General features: G+C 49.2%; 1 protein-coding gene across 2 annotated transcripts in view; it reads right to left on the bottom strand.

The window, feature by feature from the left end:
- The window catches only part of FANK1 (fibronectin type III and ankyrin repeat domains 1), a 98,233-nt gene that overhangs the window by 9,127 nt on the left and 73,231 nt on the right, over positions 1–15,875 (bottom strand). Inside the window, exons 2-6 of one of the 2 annotated variants that reach the window (XM_044240725.1) lie at positions 15,201–15,378; positions 9,442–9,566; positions 2,722–2,803; positions 1,673–1,747; positions 789–854 (exon numbers count right to left, since the gene is read on the bottom strand). In XM_044240725.1, coding sequence (XP_044096660.1) covers positions 789–854; positions 1,673–1,747; positions 2,722–2,803; positions 9,442–9,566; positions 15,201–15,378 — 526 coding nt within the window. The remainder of the gene's footprint in view (positions 1–788; positions 855–1,672; positions 1,748–2,721; positions 2,804–9,441; positions 9,567–15,200; positions 15,379–15,875) is intronic. The other variant, XM_044240726.1, reaches the window with a different exon arrangement.

Genomic DNA, 15,875 nt, shown 5'->3' with positions numbered 1-15,875 from the left:
AAATTATCACATGTACTGGTGGAGACGCGGTGTACCACTTTCTTTCTACGTTTAGGTTTCCGCTATCACCACTGTTAAGCCCTGTTAGGGACCCTTCTAAAATTCTATTTTTTTTCTTCCTAAATTTCCAAAAGATTTTCTCTATAACCGTGGCCATGTATTATTTCTAAATTGATTTTTTTCCTTAGATTTATAAGGAATTGGTCCCTTTTATTGTAGAGGGTTTTTTACTAGAATACTGATCATTTTTAAGTCTTTGTAGAGCATTCTTTAATCTGGCTGAATAGAGTTTCCAAGCATCGGCTCTTTCTGTCAGTTTCTCCCGTGTGGCGCTCCACACCTCCACCGCGGGAAGTTCTTGGGCTGTAGCTTTCATCGTGACTGCTTTGTGCTTCTTTGGAACCCCTAAGAGGCTTAGTTAAGAGAGTAAGGTAAAGTGTAAGGAGATCCCTGGAGGGGGCCCCAAGTGTCACAGGCACAGCCAAATGCCCAGCACGGCCCTGGCAATGGCTACCATCACGGCTACCGGTCACTGAGCGCTAAGCGTGTGCCAGGCGCTGAGCGAAGGCAGGTGGCGGCTATATAAGGTATAGCCCGCCTCGTTTCAGCGCATGAAGGAATACGAGAACGAATGAATAAGCCAGGCTTTGTTCATCGACCTCTTCCCTTTGGGATACAGCCCTGTCAAAAGAAGCTGCTGCAAATATTTGGGTTAAATCAGAAACCGTCTGGGCACAAACCTGGTAACGGAAGTAGGGGGACATTTTGGGGCATATCCCACCACCCACCTGTCCTTGCCACTTCCGTTCTTCAGATTCACATCTGTGCCATTAGAAACAAGGATTTTCACAAGCCTGCAGGAGACAAATCGGAAGGTCACTGGAGATGCAGCTTTGATGGATAGGAACCCACGGTAATGCGGGAACACACACAGCACTACATTTCAGACACATCTCCACACTTCCTTTTCTACCTTCAGAGGCTGGCTGGCTTCAAAGGACATTATTAAACCAGAAAACTACCTCTTCAACACCAAAAAAAAGGGGGGGGGGGCTTCTTCCTCACATGAATTATTCATTGAAAACAAATTATACCACATGAAACACATTGTATTGTCAAGCTAATTTGCTGTCACTTTAATGGCCATTTTAAATAGATTTTCAAATAGCAGCATTTAATAAAATATAGGTCATTTTCCAAAATGGCACTTTAGTAGTTAAATATAAATACCGTTGTAAAATAAGCCACTAGTGTGTATGCCTCTGTGTGGCATAGAGATGATAGAGTGTATCGGGGAGAATTATCTTAGCAACCTCTCAGGGAAGTTTGTTTTCCAGAATTAATATCCTTCCCTCTTTCTTTTTTTAAAGACACTCCTATTCCAATAATCAGTTTTCCTGGGACATGTAAAATATTTTGTAAAATAGAATTTAGTGGCTACCTCTCTTCCTCACCATAGGATTCTACACATTTACATTCTCTCCTGTGTGGTGTAGAACTTCGGGCTGCAAACAGCCGAGTTTGGGGGCAGCCCGCACGTGGTAGCGTTTTGGAAAGCAAGAAGAAGGGGAGTCCTGCCCACACCTTTTTCCCTCCCATCCATGTTCCGACCAGAGCCTTTGGGAGAAGGGAAAGGTTCAGCCACTCAGAGATACGAGCGGAGGAAGCCTACCTGGTGTAACCTTTCTGGGCAGCAACCATCAGAGCAGTAAAGCCAAACTTATTGGGAACATCAACCTTAACATTTCTTGGGGAAAAACACAGAGAAAAGAGATTAAGATGCTCCGCGTGGCTCTCCGCAGTCACAGTGGAGGTCTCTTGCAGGACACAGGTGACTAAAACGATTTATTCTCCCCGAAAATTCCGATTTCTTCTGGGCCATTAAGTTTTTGTTGTCTTAAACCACCCTGCCTAATATTTTTCAAGGATTCGAATTCACAGGAAGGGAAATTGCTCTAGTTTCGCTTAAAACCAGCTCTCCGTTCAACTCAAAACCACCATGTGAGCAGTGGAAACACTGGGACAGGCACCACCGCCTTCTAGAAAAGAGGGGTGCCGGCAATCCCACACTCCGCTGCACCAAGAGTCTGGGCTGGGGAGGCCTGCATTTCTCCCTGGAGGCCACTGGAGGAACAAAGCAGAGCTCTTCAATACCAGCTCAGAAGCCTTGTTTTTTTGTGGGGTCCTTCTCTCCTCCAAGCTAAGGGCCCTGTTTGCAAAATGACTGGTCTTCTAAGGTTCTCAAAACTACTGATTCAAAAAGAATCTACGTAACATTGTTCACCTTTCATTACGCGAGGGCTTCAAACATCCCATGGCAGCAAATGTATTTGCTACTTTTCTTCTAGTGTTTTACCGACTTCTGGAATCGGAAACAGCAGATTTAATGATTCCTTAGGTAGATGTGGGCACTTAGGGGTGAAATTTGCCTAAATGCAATGGCATATAAGCAAGAGTCAGGAATTATTTCTGGGAAGAAAAGAGGATACCCAGACTTCTCATTTTCATTTTCAATTTCCATTAGATATTTACAAAATCTAGCATTTCCACGGGGCTCAGAGGCTGTCTTTATGGACTCGGCTGAACTTCCACCAGTCACCGGAGATCTATTTTGGAGCAATTTCAAAGGCATGGAAAATGGAGGGGAAATAAAGTTAAGTGCAATTCTATGTACTTGCTGGGCATTAAAAATTTTTTAATTTTAAGGCAGAGTTCTCTCACCCTCCTTGAAGTATTCGAACCAGCAAATCTTCATCATTCACATTGACCGCTCGGTGAAAGTGTTCACTACTGATGGGTTCTCCTGAAGAAAGATGGAAAACAGTCGCCAAAGTCGAGTGAGAGAATATTCATTCCGGATACGCGCCTCCCGCAGCCTTGAGTGGGTGTTCACGGTCCCCTCCAAGAAGGCACTTGGCTATTCCGAGAAGTGTGGCTTACATTTCCTATTCCACTTCTTTTACTGAGAAAGGCCTTGTTTCCATATATTAAGAACATTCAGATTGTCCTAAGGACTTGGGACATTCTCAAGTTATAAAAGCACTGCTGTGTGCGTGGTATTTTGATAGGTGAAAATAATCCTTCCAGATTTCCTAAGACTTACTAAATGTCTCTTACAAGCAAGGAAAAGCCCACGATCGTCGCAACATGCTGGTTTGGTCTGCCAAAGCGACTCTAAACTACTTGAACAAACGACAAAAATAAATTGCTGTAACATTTGACATCCAAAATTTCAGTGCTTCCCAGGAATATAACATTCACGTTGGCCTGGTCTCCCCGGAGCTGCTGGGGGGGCCGGGGCGCAGAAGGGGCTCGTTCACAGAGGGGGAGCACCGTGAGAAAGCGCGGTGACGGGGGAGAGCCTGCCAGGCAGAGAGGAGCCAGGAGGGGAAGCCTGCAAGGGACTCCAGGAACAAGGGGAAGTGGGGCAGAAGGGAGGGCGTCCCGTCGCGTGGGGGGGGACGTTAGATCCTCGAGGAAGACCGGGTGCAGAAAGGTGCAGAGTGACAATAAACGGCCAAGTGAGAGGAGCCCGTCTTCCAGGGCTTGCTTCACCCTCTGTGCGTCTCTCGTTGCTTGAATGGTTTGGCGTAAATGGAACACACGCGAAGCACTGAGCAGAGCACCTGGCATGTCCTGAATATCCAACACGCGTCCGCCGTGGAGGCCGTGGGAAGGGCAGCGGCCACCGTCCTCGTCCCCACCGTCGTCACGCCCACCACACCGGAGCCGACCTTGCTGACCCGGATGGGTCCAGTCAGCTCCAAGGTCTCTCCCATTCACTCAAATGTTTATTACATCACTCACATGCCCAGTCTTGACCCTGAGGGTCCCAGAGGGAACCAGCCCAGCGTGTTCCTCTCCTTTGCCATTTACACAGTAGCACTGGCTTCGAACCCGTATTCATCTGAAACCCTGAAAGAAAACACCCATCTCCTACCTGTCCTCCCACATTTGCCCCGAGACTGACTCCCGGGGCTCACCCACCCCCTTCATCACCCTCCCCCAGGCTGGCCTCCAGAGATCCCCTGGCTGGCCCCACCAGGTGGGGAGAAAAGTTCCCTCTTCCTGCACCTGCAATAGAAAAACTCTCTGGGATGAACCCATGGAGCTCACTGGAACTGGGGACTGTAAACTCAGTACCCATCCCGGTCAGCGAATTCCGCTAGGGAGAGCTCCTGGGCCCCGGAGCCCCTTTTCTACTCGTTTCCTTGGAAGATTTTAATTGGGCACATTATGAATTGGGAAGCCGGGGCGGGTGGGGCAGAAGAGTGTATTGATCACTAGCAGAACGACCTCTAGCTGATACCCTTGTTCTTCTGGTAAAAAATAATAATAATAATAATAAACTAAAGCCAAGTGAAAACTGTTTTTGAAATCCCAATTTTGTCTGCTAGTGCTTGCCAATCTCCTGAACATTTTTAAGCCACACTGTACCTCCTCCTCATCTTTCTACACATAGTTTTAGACCAAAAGCTTCAAGGAAAAGTATCACGATAAACCGTCAAAGGGCAAGGGCCCCCTCTGTCCCTGGCCTTCCAAGGAAGATCGCGCCTAGCCCGGTGGTTCCCCTGGGGGGCTACAGAAGGGAATCCCCACCCCAACACCACCACCACCAAGAGGACATTTGGTAAAACCTGGAGATATTTTTGGTTGTTGCACCTTAAGGGTTGGTGCTACTGGCGTCTAGTGGGTAGAGGCGTGGGATACTGATGATCTCACCTGCGCACAGTGAGAATTATGCAGCCCCCAAACATCAATGCACCAAGGCTGAGGAGCCCTGGGCTAGAGTAGTAAGGACTGAAAATGATCTGTTGGGACGCATCCCTGCTTTAGTGGACAAACTGAACCCATGGAAAGATTCCCTTCCTTTCCCTTCCTTCCCACTTCCTGGAAAGGAGGGAAGAGGGGCATCGTGGTGGTACATACCCCCTGCCAGCTCCCTCTTGTGACTCACAAACTTCACCTGCCACCAAAAACACAAAAACAACTAATTTGCATAGAATCATCCAGAAGAGCATAGGAAGCTCATCCTATTTCTACTAAATTTTAAAATAGGACATCCTAACTCAAAACTTATTCATTAAGCTCTATCTAGGACTGTACACAATCCTTTTTTTTTTATTCTTCTTCAGACCACAGAAGAGAGCCAGGAAGGCAGAGTGAGTTGTCGGAGACTAAGCAGGTAGGCGTGGGCAACGTCAGAGCTCACGAGGCCTTCACACGGCCACCCGCCGACCAACTCATCATGTGCTTCCAACCTTACGAAACTCTGAAAATAAGCAGACTTCTTCAATAAAAAAAACATCCTCCCCCGGAACAAAGTGGTAAATGAAAGGGTATGCCAAAGCCTAAAAAGTTTCAGAAAAGCGCGAATTTAAGATTCTAAACAAAGTTCTAAAAGCAGGTGCAGCATCGCCATGTGTTTCTGCTCTGACCCACCGCCAGTCCCCGACGTCGGTCTTCCAGGGTCGGTCCAGCTCTCGGCTGGTGGGGGGGACGGGGGGGCACTTCCTAGTCCCTCCTACCCAGGAGGCCCTGCAGCATGCAAACATTAAAAAATCAAAGAAGTTCGTTTCGTGCTTAGAGGCGTGAGGACAGTGCGCAGCAAAGAGCAGGGTATTTTGATGCTAGGACAACACTGAAATGAATGTGTTGCCCTATTTCAGCTTCTGCAAGAGGTGATCAGAGCCCTCATACCTTACTCAGAACAAAAGGATCCCTCACAGAAGGGAAGGAGCACAGCGCTATGGCTAACCCTTCCTTGTGTGCGGAGTTTCCGCACAAGGAAGCGATACTTCTCGTTTGGGGCATAGATGCTCTTTCTCAGCACTGACTCATTAACCCCGCTCAGACCACTGCCGGGAAGGCAGAGTCCTGAAGATTAGCACCAGACCAGACGCGGATCAATCCGGGCTTGCAAAAGTCTCCGTTTATATGAATCGGAGGAGGAATAAGTGAAGGGTCCTGTTTGCAGAACAGAGCGGAGCAGTTCTTTCTCCCTCTACAGGCAAGAGTCACAAAGAGAGGAAATTCCAGGGGGAGCCAAATGTTCCACTCCTGCTACCCCTGAATCCTCAAAGACATGGTGGGCCTCGCCCAAGGGCTCGCCATCCGTAAGTACAACCGAATACAGAGAAGGCAGGCTGTGCCTCTGTGGGTTTGTTTGGCGGATGTTAATGCTGAATCAATGCCGCCCACGGGGAGGACGTCAGCAAGTGCCCCCCGCCCCCTGCCCTCCTGTCCTAGCACAGCACTGGATGGAACTTATCAGGCAGGGCCAGGAGAGGGGACACCCAGGAGAGGGGACACCCAGGAGGAGGGGAAAGCCATCGCCCTGTTCTATAAGAGGGTCATTTAGTGGCAGATGTGCCACAGATATTCCAATATGACAGTAACACCTTTCTGGGCAGAATTCAGGTCTCTGTTAGAAGCAGTGAATAAATGATGAGCTCATTGGAGGAGAGATTTGCCAATTAACAAGCAGCAGCTGCTTTTCTCTTTTTAAGGGCCCAACTGATTAAAATTGCATGCCTCATTTAAGCAAGAGTCTTGTGTACTTTACCTGGAATTAAAAAAATTAAAAAAAAAAAAGCTGAGCATCCTTTATTCAAACAAAGTGCATGCTTTCGGGATTCATTAAAAACACTTTCAAACTGAATGCAAGTGATCAACCCACAGAAGCAATTTTTTCTTGTTTTGGAAAATATGCACATTTTTAATTCTTTGTTTAACATGATCTACCTCCTTAAGGGAGTCTGCTTTGGGTATTATAAATAGAATAATAGTGTCAGGGAGCAGCATCCAGCAGGAAGAGGGTCCGGGACCACTGCCACCCGGGAGAGCCCCCCAAGTCTGAGAGCCCTCCCCACTGCAGCCCAGTGCTGTGACCAGACCACGAAAGGAGCAGGAAGCCCGGTATGCAGATCAACACCAGGAACCATGTCTCCATCACACCCTGGTCCTTGCAGGAGGTCTGGTCTAGTGACCCACGGAAGCCACGGACTGCAGGGACAAATGCTCTGGACCCTAGACCACCTCTCCGTAGCTGCCTCTGGGAAGCCAGCTCCGCAGGAAGCCAGCACCGTCCCGGCCAGCTGATGGAAACCTACGATGGTTTCTGCCTTCCCGAAGAGCTCTGAATGGTAGGCGAGGGCCACATCAGCTCTGGCCGGAGGGTCCTGCAGCCCCTGCCCTGGCATGGATGTGGCAGGAGCAAAGATGCCAGTGGCGAGCAGAGGCTCACCGTGACCGGCTCTGCATCCTGTTTGCCTTCCCCATGCAGGTCAAGAGGATGCTCCCCAGCCCGTAGGACACAAGTACATCTCCCCAGACGGGAGTGCAAGCTGAGAAGATCAGTGTTCCCTCTTCATCCTAATTCTGCCTCTGGATCTTTCCATTCCCCATCCGTCCACCCATGCACTGTGATCTTCTACACCAGACATGACTGACCCACCACGTCCTTCACTTTGGAAGCGCACAAGTCGGTGGGAGACAAAGAAGATGAAAGATACATAAAATAAGATGGGCTGGGTGCTATCAGAGGGGGTGAGACCCAGCCGGGTACTGGCGGAGGCACAAGGGACCACCCCCAAGCAGAGCTCTGCCTGGACAGTGGCAGGCAGAGGAGTTGAAGGGGCACCGGGAAGAGGGGGCGCCGAGGTGGGAGGCTCCAGAGAAAAGGGGCAAAGGCAGAGGAGTGCAGGAGGGGCCTATGGCTGGCTGGGGCCGGCGGGACAGGAGGGAGCACCGTGGCCCAGCGTCCCCTACAGAGTCTATTCAAACACTGGGTTCCCCTTTGCCGACTCTTCTCCTGCCCCTGTTCCTCCTGTCTCCGTGCCCACCCTCAACACAGAGGAGACCAAGTCACACTCAACCGCTCTGCCTTTTCCCCCTAAAAGCTCCAGAGCATCTGGTCTCCCAGAGGAAGGAAATGCTTTCACCGCCGCCACGGGAAGGACAAGCCCTCTTGCCTGACTCACGTCACTGTAACTGACCGTTCCACTCGGAAAGTCTCCCCTGAAATTATGCATCTTTGCAGCGAGCGGAGCACCTTGGGACAGGGACACTGCTCCCAGCTGTCCCTGAATTCTCAGTTTGCCAAATGAAGACCCGACTCCCCAGTGCCCTGTCTGCAAACTAAGAGATGATAGGCTAACTCAAAACCTTAATCATCTTTAATCCACATAAAAATCCAAATGAGAAAAACCTTGAGAGGCTCTTAACACTAAGAAACAAACTGAGGGCTGCTGGAGGGCAGGGGGAGGAGGGATGGGGTAACCGGGCGATGGGCATCAAGGAGGCACGTAAGGTGATGGGCACTGGGTGTTCCATGCACCTGATCAGTTATTGAACGTGACATCTGAAACCAATGATGTACTGTGAGTTGGATAATTGAATTTAAATAAGAAAAAAACCTCTCCAAATAAATGCATAAAGGACACAATTGAAAGCCACAGAAGGAAAAGTGTATGTTTTCTTCATGTATGTGTATGTGTGTGTGTTACACCCGCACGTGCCAGACGCAAAAGGGACTAAAACTTTAAAATGACTTTTACTCCCAGGAGGAAGACTTCGTTGTGCAGCTGAGAAAAGACGTTTGTGCTCTCAGCAAGCGGGCCACGAAGAGCGCTTCTGACCATTTTAATCTTTACCGCATTCTAGACACACACACATCTTTAAAACACCAAAATACCGATCACAGAAAATATCTGCACCCTCAGGTGGGACCGGGAGAAGGACACGCCAGGTCAGAGGCGGCGGGGCAGCCCCTTGCTGTGTGTGTGTGTGTGTGTGTGTGTGTTGGCTGGGGTTCATTCTTCCTCACTCACACCAGAATCCAATTCATGAGTCAAGACAGAAAACTAAGGTGGTTCACAAGGGACAAAATGCCTTCTAGGCCTTGTCACCCGAGGCACAGCCGGACAGGCAGATGGTTCCTCAGCCCACACCCCCCTGCCCGCTTCCTAGGAAAGGCGACTCTACCCTTTTGTACTTTTGGTCCTGAATGTGCCCTCCCAGGGCGGGGCCGGCCCCAGCACCGCTCCCCCGGTCTGTGGAAGCACAGATTTCCCTCCTGCTGCGGCCTGGACGAGCCGGTAAACGGCTGCAGCACAGTCTCTAAAACTGGAAGCGTTTCAGGGCACCTGAGTGGCTTGCTCCATGAAGTGCCTGCCTTCAGCTCGGGTCATGCTCTCAGAGTCCTGGGTTCGAGCCACACATCAGGCTCTGTGCTCAGCGGGGAGCCTGCTTCTCCCTCTCCTGTGTGCTCACGTGTGCTCTCTCTCTCTCTCTCTCTCAAATAAATAAATAAATAAATTTTTTAATGGAAGGGTTTCTGCTTCCAGAAAGGCTCAGCAAAAGGCAAGGTACTTGTACCTCCATATGGCTCATTGTCTTCATTGATCTCTGGATAAAGGAGTGTGGGGTTTGTATACTCACTGGTTGTAGATACAGAGACCACTGGGCTGTAGTCATATTCTCCAGAGGGACTGGTGACCTTCAGTCGGAATTTGTACAGTGTTCGTGGTTCCAGACCTTCCACAACATGCTTTGTTGCGTATCCCCTAGAAGGCAGGAGACACGCAGGATCAGGCACCCGGTGATCAAATCCGCACTCTGAAAGTCACTAAGAGCTGGAGGAAGCAATGTGTGAATGCTGCTACTTCCTGTATGACCCCACCTCGGCGGCTGTCAGTCCCCCACTCTCGGTGGAGGGTGCCCTGAGTGCGAAGGACAAGTCACACACCCATCCTTTCCCACCCTGCCCCAGTTGCAGAGTCATGAGAAAACACAGGACTTTTTTTTTTTCTTTAAGCACAACTACTAAGTCTGGGGGTGGTTTGTTATGCAGCAAGAGATAACAGATACAAACTGATACATCACATCATCCACAAAGAAGAAACCAGCACAAAGACAATGAAGAAATGATACCAGTGGCATTAAGAAAAACATCTGAGTTAAGAAACCAAGAAAACAGACGGTTCAAAGTCAATATATATATTTACCACAAAAGCAAAGCTCTAAAACCAAAATAAGTATTCAGTAAAACTACATGGTTTTATTTTTTTTTTCCTCTTTTTTTTTTTTTCCCAATTTATTTATTTTCAGAAAAACAGTATTCATTATTTTTTCACCACACCCAGTGCTCCATGCAAGCTGTGCCCTCTATAATACCCACCACCTGGTACCCCAACCTCCCACCCCCCCGCCACTTCAAACTACATGGTTTTAAAAATCATTATCATCACCAGCGAAAATAGAGCTACCTAGCCCAAAGTGAGTTCAAGAGTAGGTAGATTTTCTTGTTATGTGAGTGCGCGTCCGTATCTATTGTTACGGGACTCGTAGAGACTGAGCCCTGGATTTGTGGCTTCTGAAAAGATTTTGAGGAGCAAAAATTGAGTATCATATCCAAGCTTCAATGGAATTCAGTGTCAGTGTCAAAGACCTAGCATCCTTTCAGACCACCATGAAACCAGAGTGCCCCAGTAAAGTCCAGTGTTGCTAAGTATCCTCCGGTCTTGCTGAAGCAAGCAGCACCTTCCGCCCCTGGAAAGAGGAATCACACGACTGCTCAGAAGACAGAAGCCACTGGCACAACTAGGGAAGGCTGGAGGCTCTCCCTTGAATCAAGGGGACCCCAGGAGAGTACCAGACCCACACAGGGGCCCTGGTACTCTGTAGCGATTGCCACCCAGTCATGGGGGGGGACAAAAGGAAGCCATTCAGCAAACTTGTGGAGAAAGTGCCAGTTCCGGGGCACCTGGGTGGCTCAGTGGGTTGAAGCCTCTGCTTTTGGCTCAGGTCATAATCCCAGGGTTCTGGGATCGAACCCCACATTGGGCTCTCTGCTCAGCGGGGAGCCTGCTTCCCCCTCTCTCTCTGCCTGCCTCTCTGCCTGGTTGTCATCTCTGTCAAATAAATAAATAAAATCTTAAAAAAAAAAAAAAAAGAAAAAGAAAAGAAAGTGCAAGTTCCCATGGCCTGGGCATGGTACCTAAATGAATGAGACGATCTTGGGACTTTTCCACAGTAGATCAGAGCCTCTGAAAGTCTAACACACTCCTGTATTTTTGTTATTAGTCCCTAAGCAAATATTTGATGTGGCAGATGAACAAACACGGAACCTAAGAAACCCAATACTGGAACGCCTAAAGACCCGGTTGCCAGACTTGCCCTCTCTCTCTATGCTCCCTCTGCCCCCAGTTCCAATCCAGCCTCCTGCTGGGGACGGTCCCCTAGGCCAGTCTTGCCCAGCTGCTGCTCCCTGACGTCTCTCCTTGGCCACCACCTGATGCCCCTGCGGAGTCTCCCCTCCTCTCTCCACCCCCCATCTTCCCGTCTTTGTTACTGGAAATGCTCAGGCCCAGTCCCCTCACACCACCTGTGGAAGATGAGATTATTGTTCCCAAATATTTGGGGACAGAACAAGGGTCCCGTTCCCCCTGCCCTGTCAAACTCAGACATGACCGTAGGACTTGCTTTGAGCAAGGAAGCAGAAGCAGGAGTGAAATGTATCATTCTGGGCGGAAGCTTCTAGAAACAGTGTGGCCTGCCCTCTGCCCCCAGCCATAGTGACTGGCGACCTCCAGGCAGAGGCTGCTCCCTCAGCCCGGGCGGACGTGGCAGACAGACACTGTGGAATGGAGCCACGTCCGACACACCGGGAGTGTCGTGTGGGAAACTGTCATCCTAAAGCACAGAGATTCTGAAGCTGAGGTTTAATGCAGCCTGACTCGCTGTCCGGAAGGGGCAGGTCTGGATCTAACCCTTGATGCTCCTCTTTCTCTCCCATCTCGTATCGGAGCCACCAGCAAAGTCTTCAAGTCTGTCTTTCAAACCATCCTAAACTCAGCTACGGCTCGCCCGGTTCCATCCTCTCCACCTCACTCACTGTAAAAGCAACGGCTGCCTCGTGCCTCCCTGGGCCTGTTCTCACCTCAGCAGCTAGAATGATCGTCAGAGAGCAAGAGTGTCAACCAGGCCCTGCCGCTCCACAGCTTAGCAGTCGCCCCTGGCTTTCCTGCCACGGCTCTGTCCCAGCCACGGACCCCAGTGACAGCCTCGCTGACCTCATCCCCTGCTGCTCTTCTCCTCACCCACTCGACTCCCCAGGGTTCCTGGAACATATCTGGCCCAGTCCCATCTCAAGGGGGCTTCACTTGCTATTTCTTCTACCTGGAATGTTCTTCTTTCAGATACTCTCCAGACTCCAGATCGGCCTCAGCTTCTTCTTTAGCCAGATGCGACCTTCTAAGGAAACCTTTACCTCTGTTCCAAACCCCCAACTTTTCCTATGTTTTCTCCTTGGTCTTCTCACCATTTGTATTTACCTACTCTGCATTTTCACTTATATCTCTTATTTGTTTTTCTCATCGTGAGGGAGGAATTTTTGTCGGTTTGTTCAGTGCACAACCCCTGCATCCAGCAGTGTCTGCAACATAGTAGTTACGCATTAATACATGCAGACCGAATGAATGAAATACAGGATAATCGTGAGTGAATGAATGAAATGCACAGTTGTCATAGGAATTTAGAGGGGCAGACAATAGGTTAGTAACAAGTTTCTCGGTTGAGGTAGAATCTGACCCTGTGGAAGAAAGTGTGGGATGAGGGGACACTGGTCTGACAGGGAAAACAGCTGAACATACACACAGGAAAAATCAGGGCCTGTTCAAAGGACAGCAAACAGATCTCGGTGGAGGATTCATGCTCAGAAATGAGAGAGACAACAAGGCCGGCAGGTTGTAGGTAGCCTGTGAAGGGCATCATGGATGGAGTCTGACCTTCACGCTTCCAGAAATGGAGACTCCCTGAAGAGAACTTGACAAAAGGATGATTAGCAAGACAGAACGGACGGCTGGAAGGCAAGAGAAGACGGAGGAGGCCCATTCCTTCAGCAAACGCGCTCCTGGAGCTCATCAGGGAACAAGTCCGAAGATGGAGTCTGCATCCTCATGGGACATAAATGCCACGACCTCGGGAGGGAGCAGACCAGGCGTTTGCAAAGGGAGAACTCACAAAACCAGGTAAGGGTCTGTGAAGACATCCCCGATTCAGGATCGGCCAGCAGTGAACAGGGACAGAAACAGACAAGTAAAAGGAAGTTCTTAAATCCTGATTCCAAGGTCAGATGTTCTAAACTCAAGGGAAGGCATTGCTCGTCTTGAGGGAACCTGGAGAGAGCAGGGGAAGGAGCGCCGGAGTCGAGATTAACACAGTCTCATCCTGCCACCTAGTGGCGGGCCTCGGCAGCCCCTTCTCGGCAGGCAAGCCTGCGGCTGGCGGTTGGCAAGGCTTGCTACCAGCTCTGTGACGCCAGACCCTCCTCCGGGCCGACCCCCCAGCAGGGCATCACTCATGCCTCTGCAGAACGTGCAACACCCCTGACAGACGCCCCAGGCCGGAAGCCAGTGCGTGGCTGCGCTCCAGTTGGGGGTGGGGGGGCGGTGTGCGGGGAGGTGGTCCCCAACCCCCCTCCTCCCAGGACTGCAGGCGGAGAAGGGAAGAGGAAGGAGCATAGAGCGCAGCCCCTCCTGCAGCCCGAGAGCAGGGTGGGCACCAGGGGACCCGGGAAAGAAAGGATGTTTCTTCCCTTCCACATACTCCTACCTCCAGTACCGTAACTCATGCTTTCAGACTTCAGATGGAAATTACCTAAATGGAGAATACCATGGCATGACCTCATTAAAACACCATTTTCGGGGCACCTGGGTGGCTCAGTGGGTTAAGCCGCTGCCTTCGGCTCAGGTCATGATCTCAGGGTCCTGGGATCGAGTCCCACATCGGGCTCTCTGCTCAGCAGGGAGCCTGCTTCCCTCTCTCTCTGCCTGCCTCTCCATCTATTGTGATTTCTCTCTGTCAAATAAATAAATAAAATCTTTAAAAAAAAAAAACACCATTTTCGAGTCATGGGGCCAGAATTATTTGCAGATGGTAACTACATTTCAGATAAATGTGTTTGGTTTTTTTGTTGTTTGGGGCAGTTTTATGTTTTGTTGTTTGTATCTTAAAAAAACAAAACCACAACCAACCAAACGTTCCTTAAATCCCCAGGATATTTTCATTCAGGGAAGAGTGAAATCCTCCATTAATACCCTCAAGATCATCACAATGCCACCTTGAGAAAAGACTGGCAAAATGCCGGAGATGCCCTGGGCCTTGACGGCATCAGCCCCAGTTCGTGAGGCCGCCGTACAGCATCCGGTGATGTTAGTCCCCAGGGGACGTGGGCAAAACGTACACCAGATCTCTGTCATTTCTTACAACCTGAAATGATTCTACAGTTATCTCAAGACTAGTTAGAGTTCACACAGCCGTATTTGTATTGCGATTTTGGTATCCCTAAGATAGTCATTTCACACGTGGTAAAGCAGTCCAAAGGAAGAAAGGAGTTGGGGGAAAAAATGACTTCTTGATTACCCCAGTTACATTCATTTATTAATCCGTGGGACAAGTACTCAGATGGCCTGCGACGTGCCAGCGCGGCCTAGGGGCAGGGGCATCAGGTGTTATGCAAACAGGAATCTTTCCTGCCTCTCTCAGAGTTGAAACACTAGCAGGAAGACAAAACAAACATGCCAACAAGACAGATAATTCTAGCAGAGCTGAAGGTTAGGAGCTCATGAGACAAAGTCAGGACAGAGGGCATGCCTGGGTGAGAGGGTGGCCATTGCCGAAGGCCTTTCGCGGAAAGGATGTTCCACCTGATATTTGCCTGGCATAAAGGAAACAGCCACGTGAAAACAGAAGGAAACACGCTCAGGGTAACCTAACGAGGAAGACCCTGCCCTGGGGACCAGCACTGCCTGGGAACAGCTAACCGAGAACAGCTGTGTGCCAGGTAGGCTGGAGCCATCCTGGGCAGACAGGGGGGCCCCAGTCCACATCTCTGAACACAGCAGCCTCCTCCAATCTCAAATCCTCTTGATTGTGTCTCTACATTTTAGAGTTTTAAAATATACCATTAGAATACTGCAGGAGCCAAAGAAGCTCTCGAAGGTAGAGGAGGCTTTGTTTCAGAGTGACCACTCATGCTGATTTTCCAAAAATTCTAATTCATAAGCAGCATGCATGCAAATGATGCTGGCTCACTTCTTTCTTTCATTTCAGAATGAGTCTTGTTATAGACAATAGAAACCATTCCAACTCATCAGGAAATCAAAGCAAAGTGTTAAGCAATTCAACATTGCACCTACGTATAAATGATACCATAAGTGTGCATTTTGGGGTCTTCTTCTTCAATCGAGAACCTGAACCACTGCTCCTGAGGTCCTTGCCGTTTTGCTCGCTTTTCCAGATCCCAGTATAATTCGATGCTGTGATGAGTCACTTTGCCCACAACAGGTGGATGAGGCTTTGGGGATGGTGTGATTTCTAAAAAAAACAAAAAACAATACAGACTTTCAGGACTCCATTTCCAAAAGGACCCGAGATCAGCTGAATGCATTACAATAGGGAGAGATCAGACTGTTTTCCTCCACATCCGGGCACAGATGTAAGTATCCTCCCTGCTGCTTGAAGAATATCGGAAAAGCTCAAGTGACAGAAAATCCAGCTGATGTAGTGAGCTACAACATACTTTGTCGAGAAGATCACATCCTAATCCATCCATACGATAGCTCACTTGTGGATCATTCCAAAATGTTTTATGTAATGCAGATGACAAAGGATTCATATCTCTTCTAGATAAACAGCTCTTGCAGACTAACCAAGGGAAAAACCCGAAGGCTAATAACCAACCAGACGAAAGATGAGCAGTGCACAAAACATTGAAAACAAACAGCCCGAACAATGTCCAACAAACACAGAAATTGATAACAATCGTATATAACGTCATGTCTAGTCAGACGCTCCGGACGAAAGAGTAACTA

The sequence above is a fragment of the Neovison vison genome, chromosome 2, assembly GCF_020171115.1.
Source record: "Neovison vison isolate M4711 chromosome 2, ASM_NN_V1, whole genome shotgun sequence".
Taxonomy (NCBI): domain Eukaryota; kingdom Metazoa; phylum Chordata; class Mammalia; order Carnivora; family Mustelidae; genus Neogale; species Neogale vison.
Note: the sequence above shows the minus strand (reverse complement) of the source record. Positions and strands in the feature narration are given on the sequence as shown.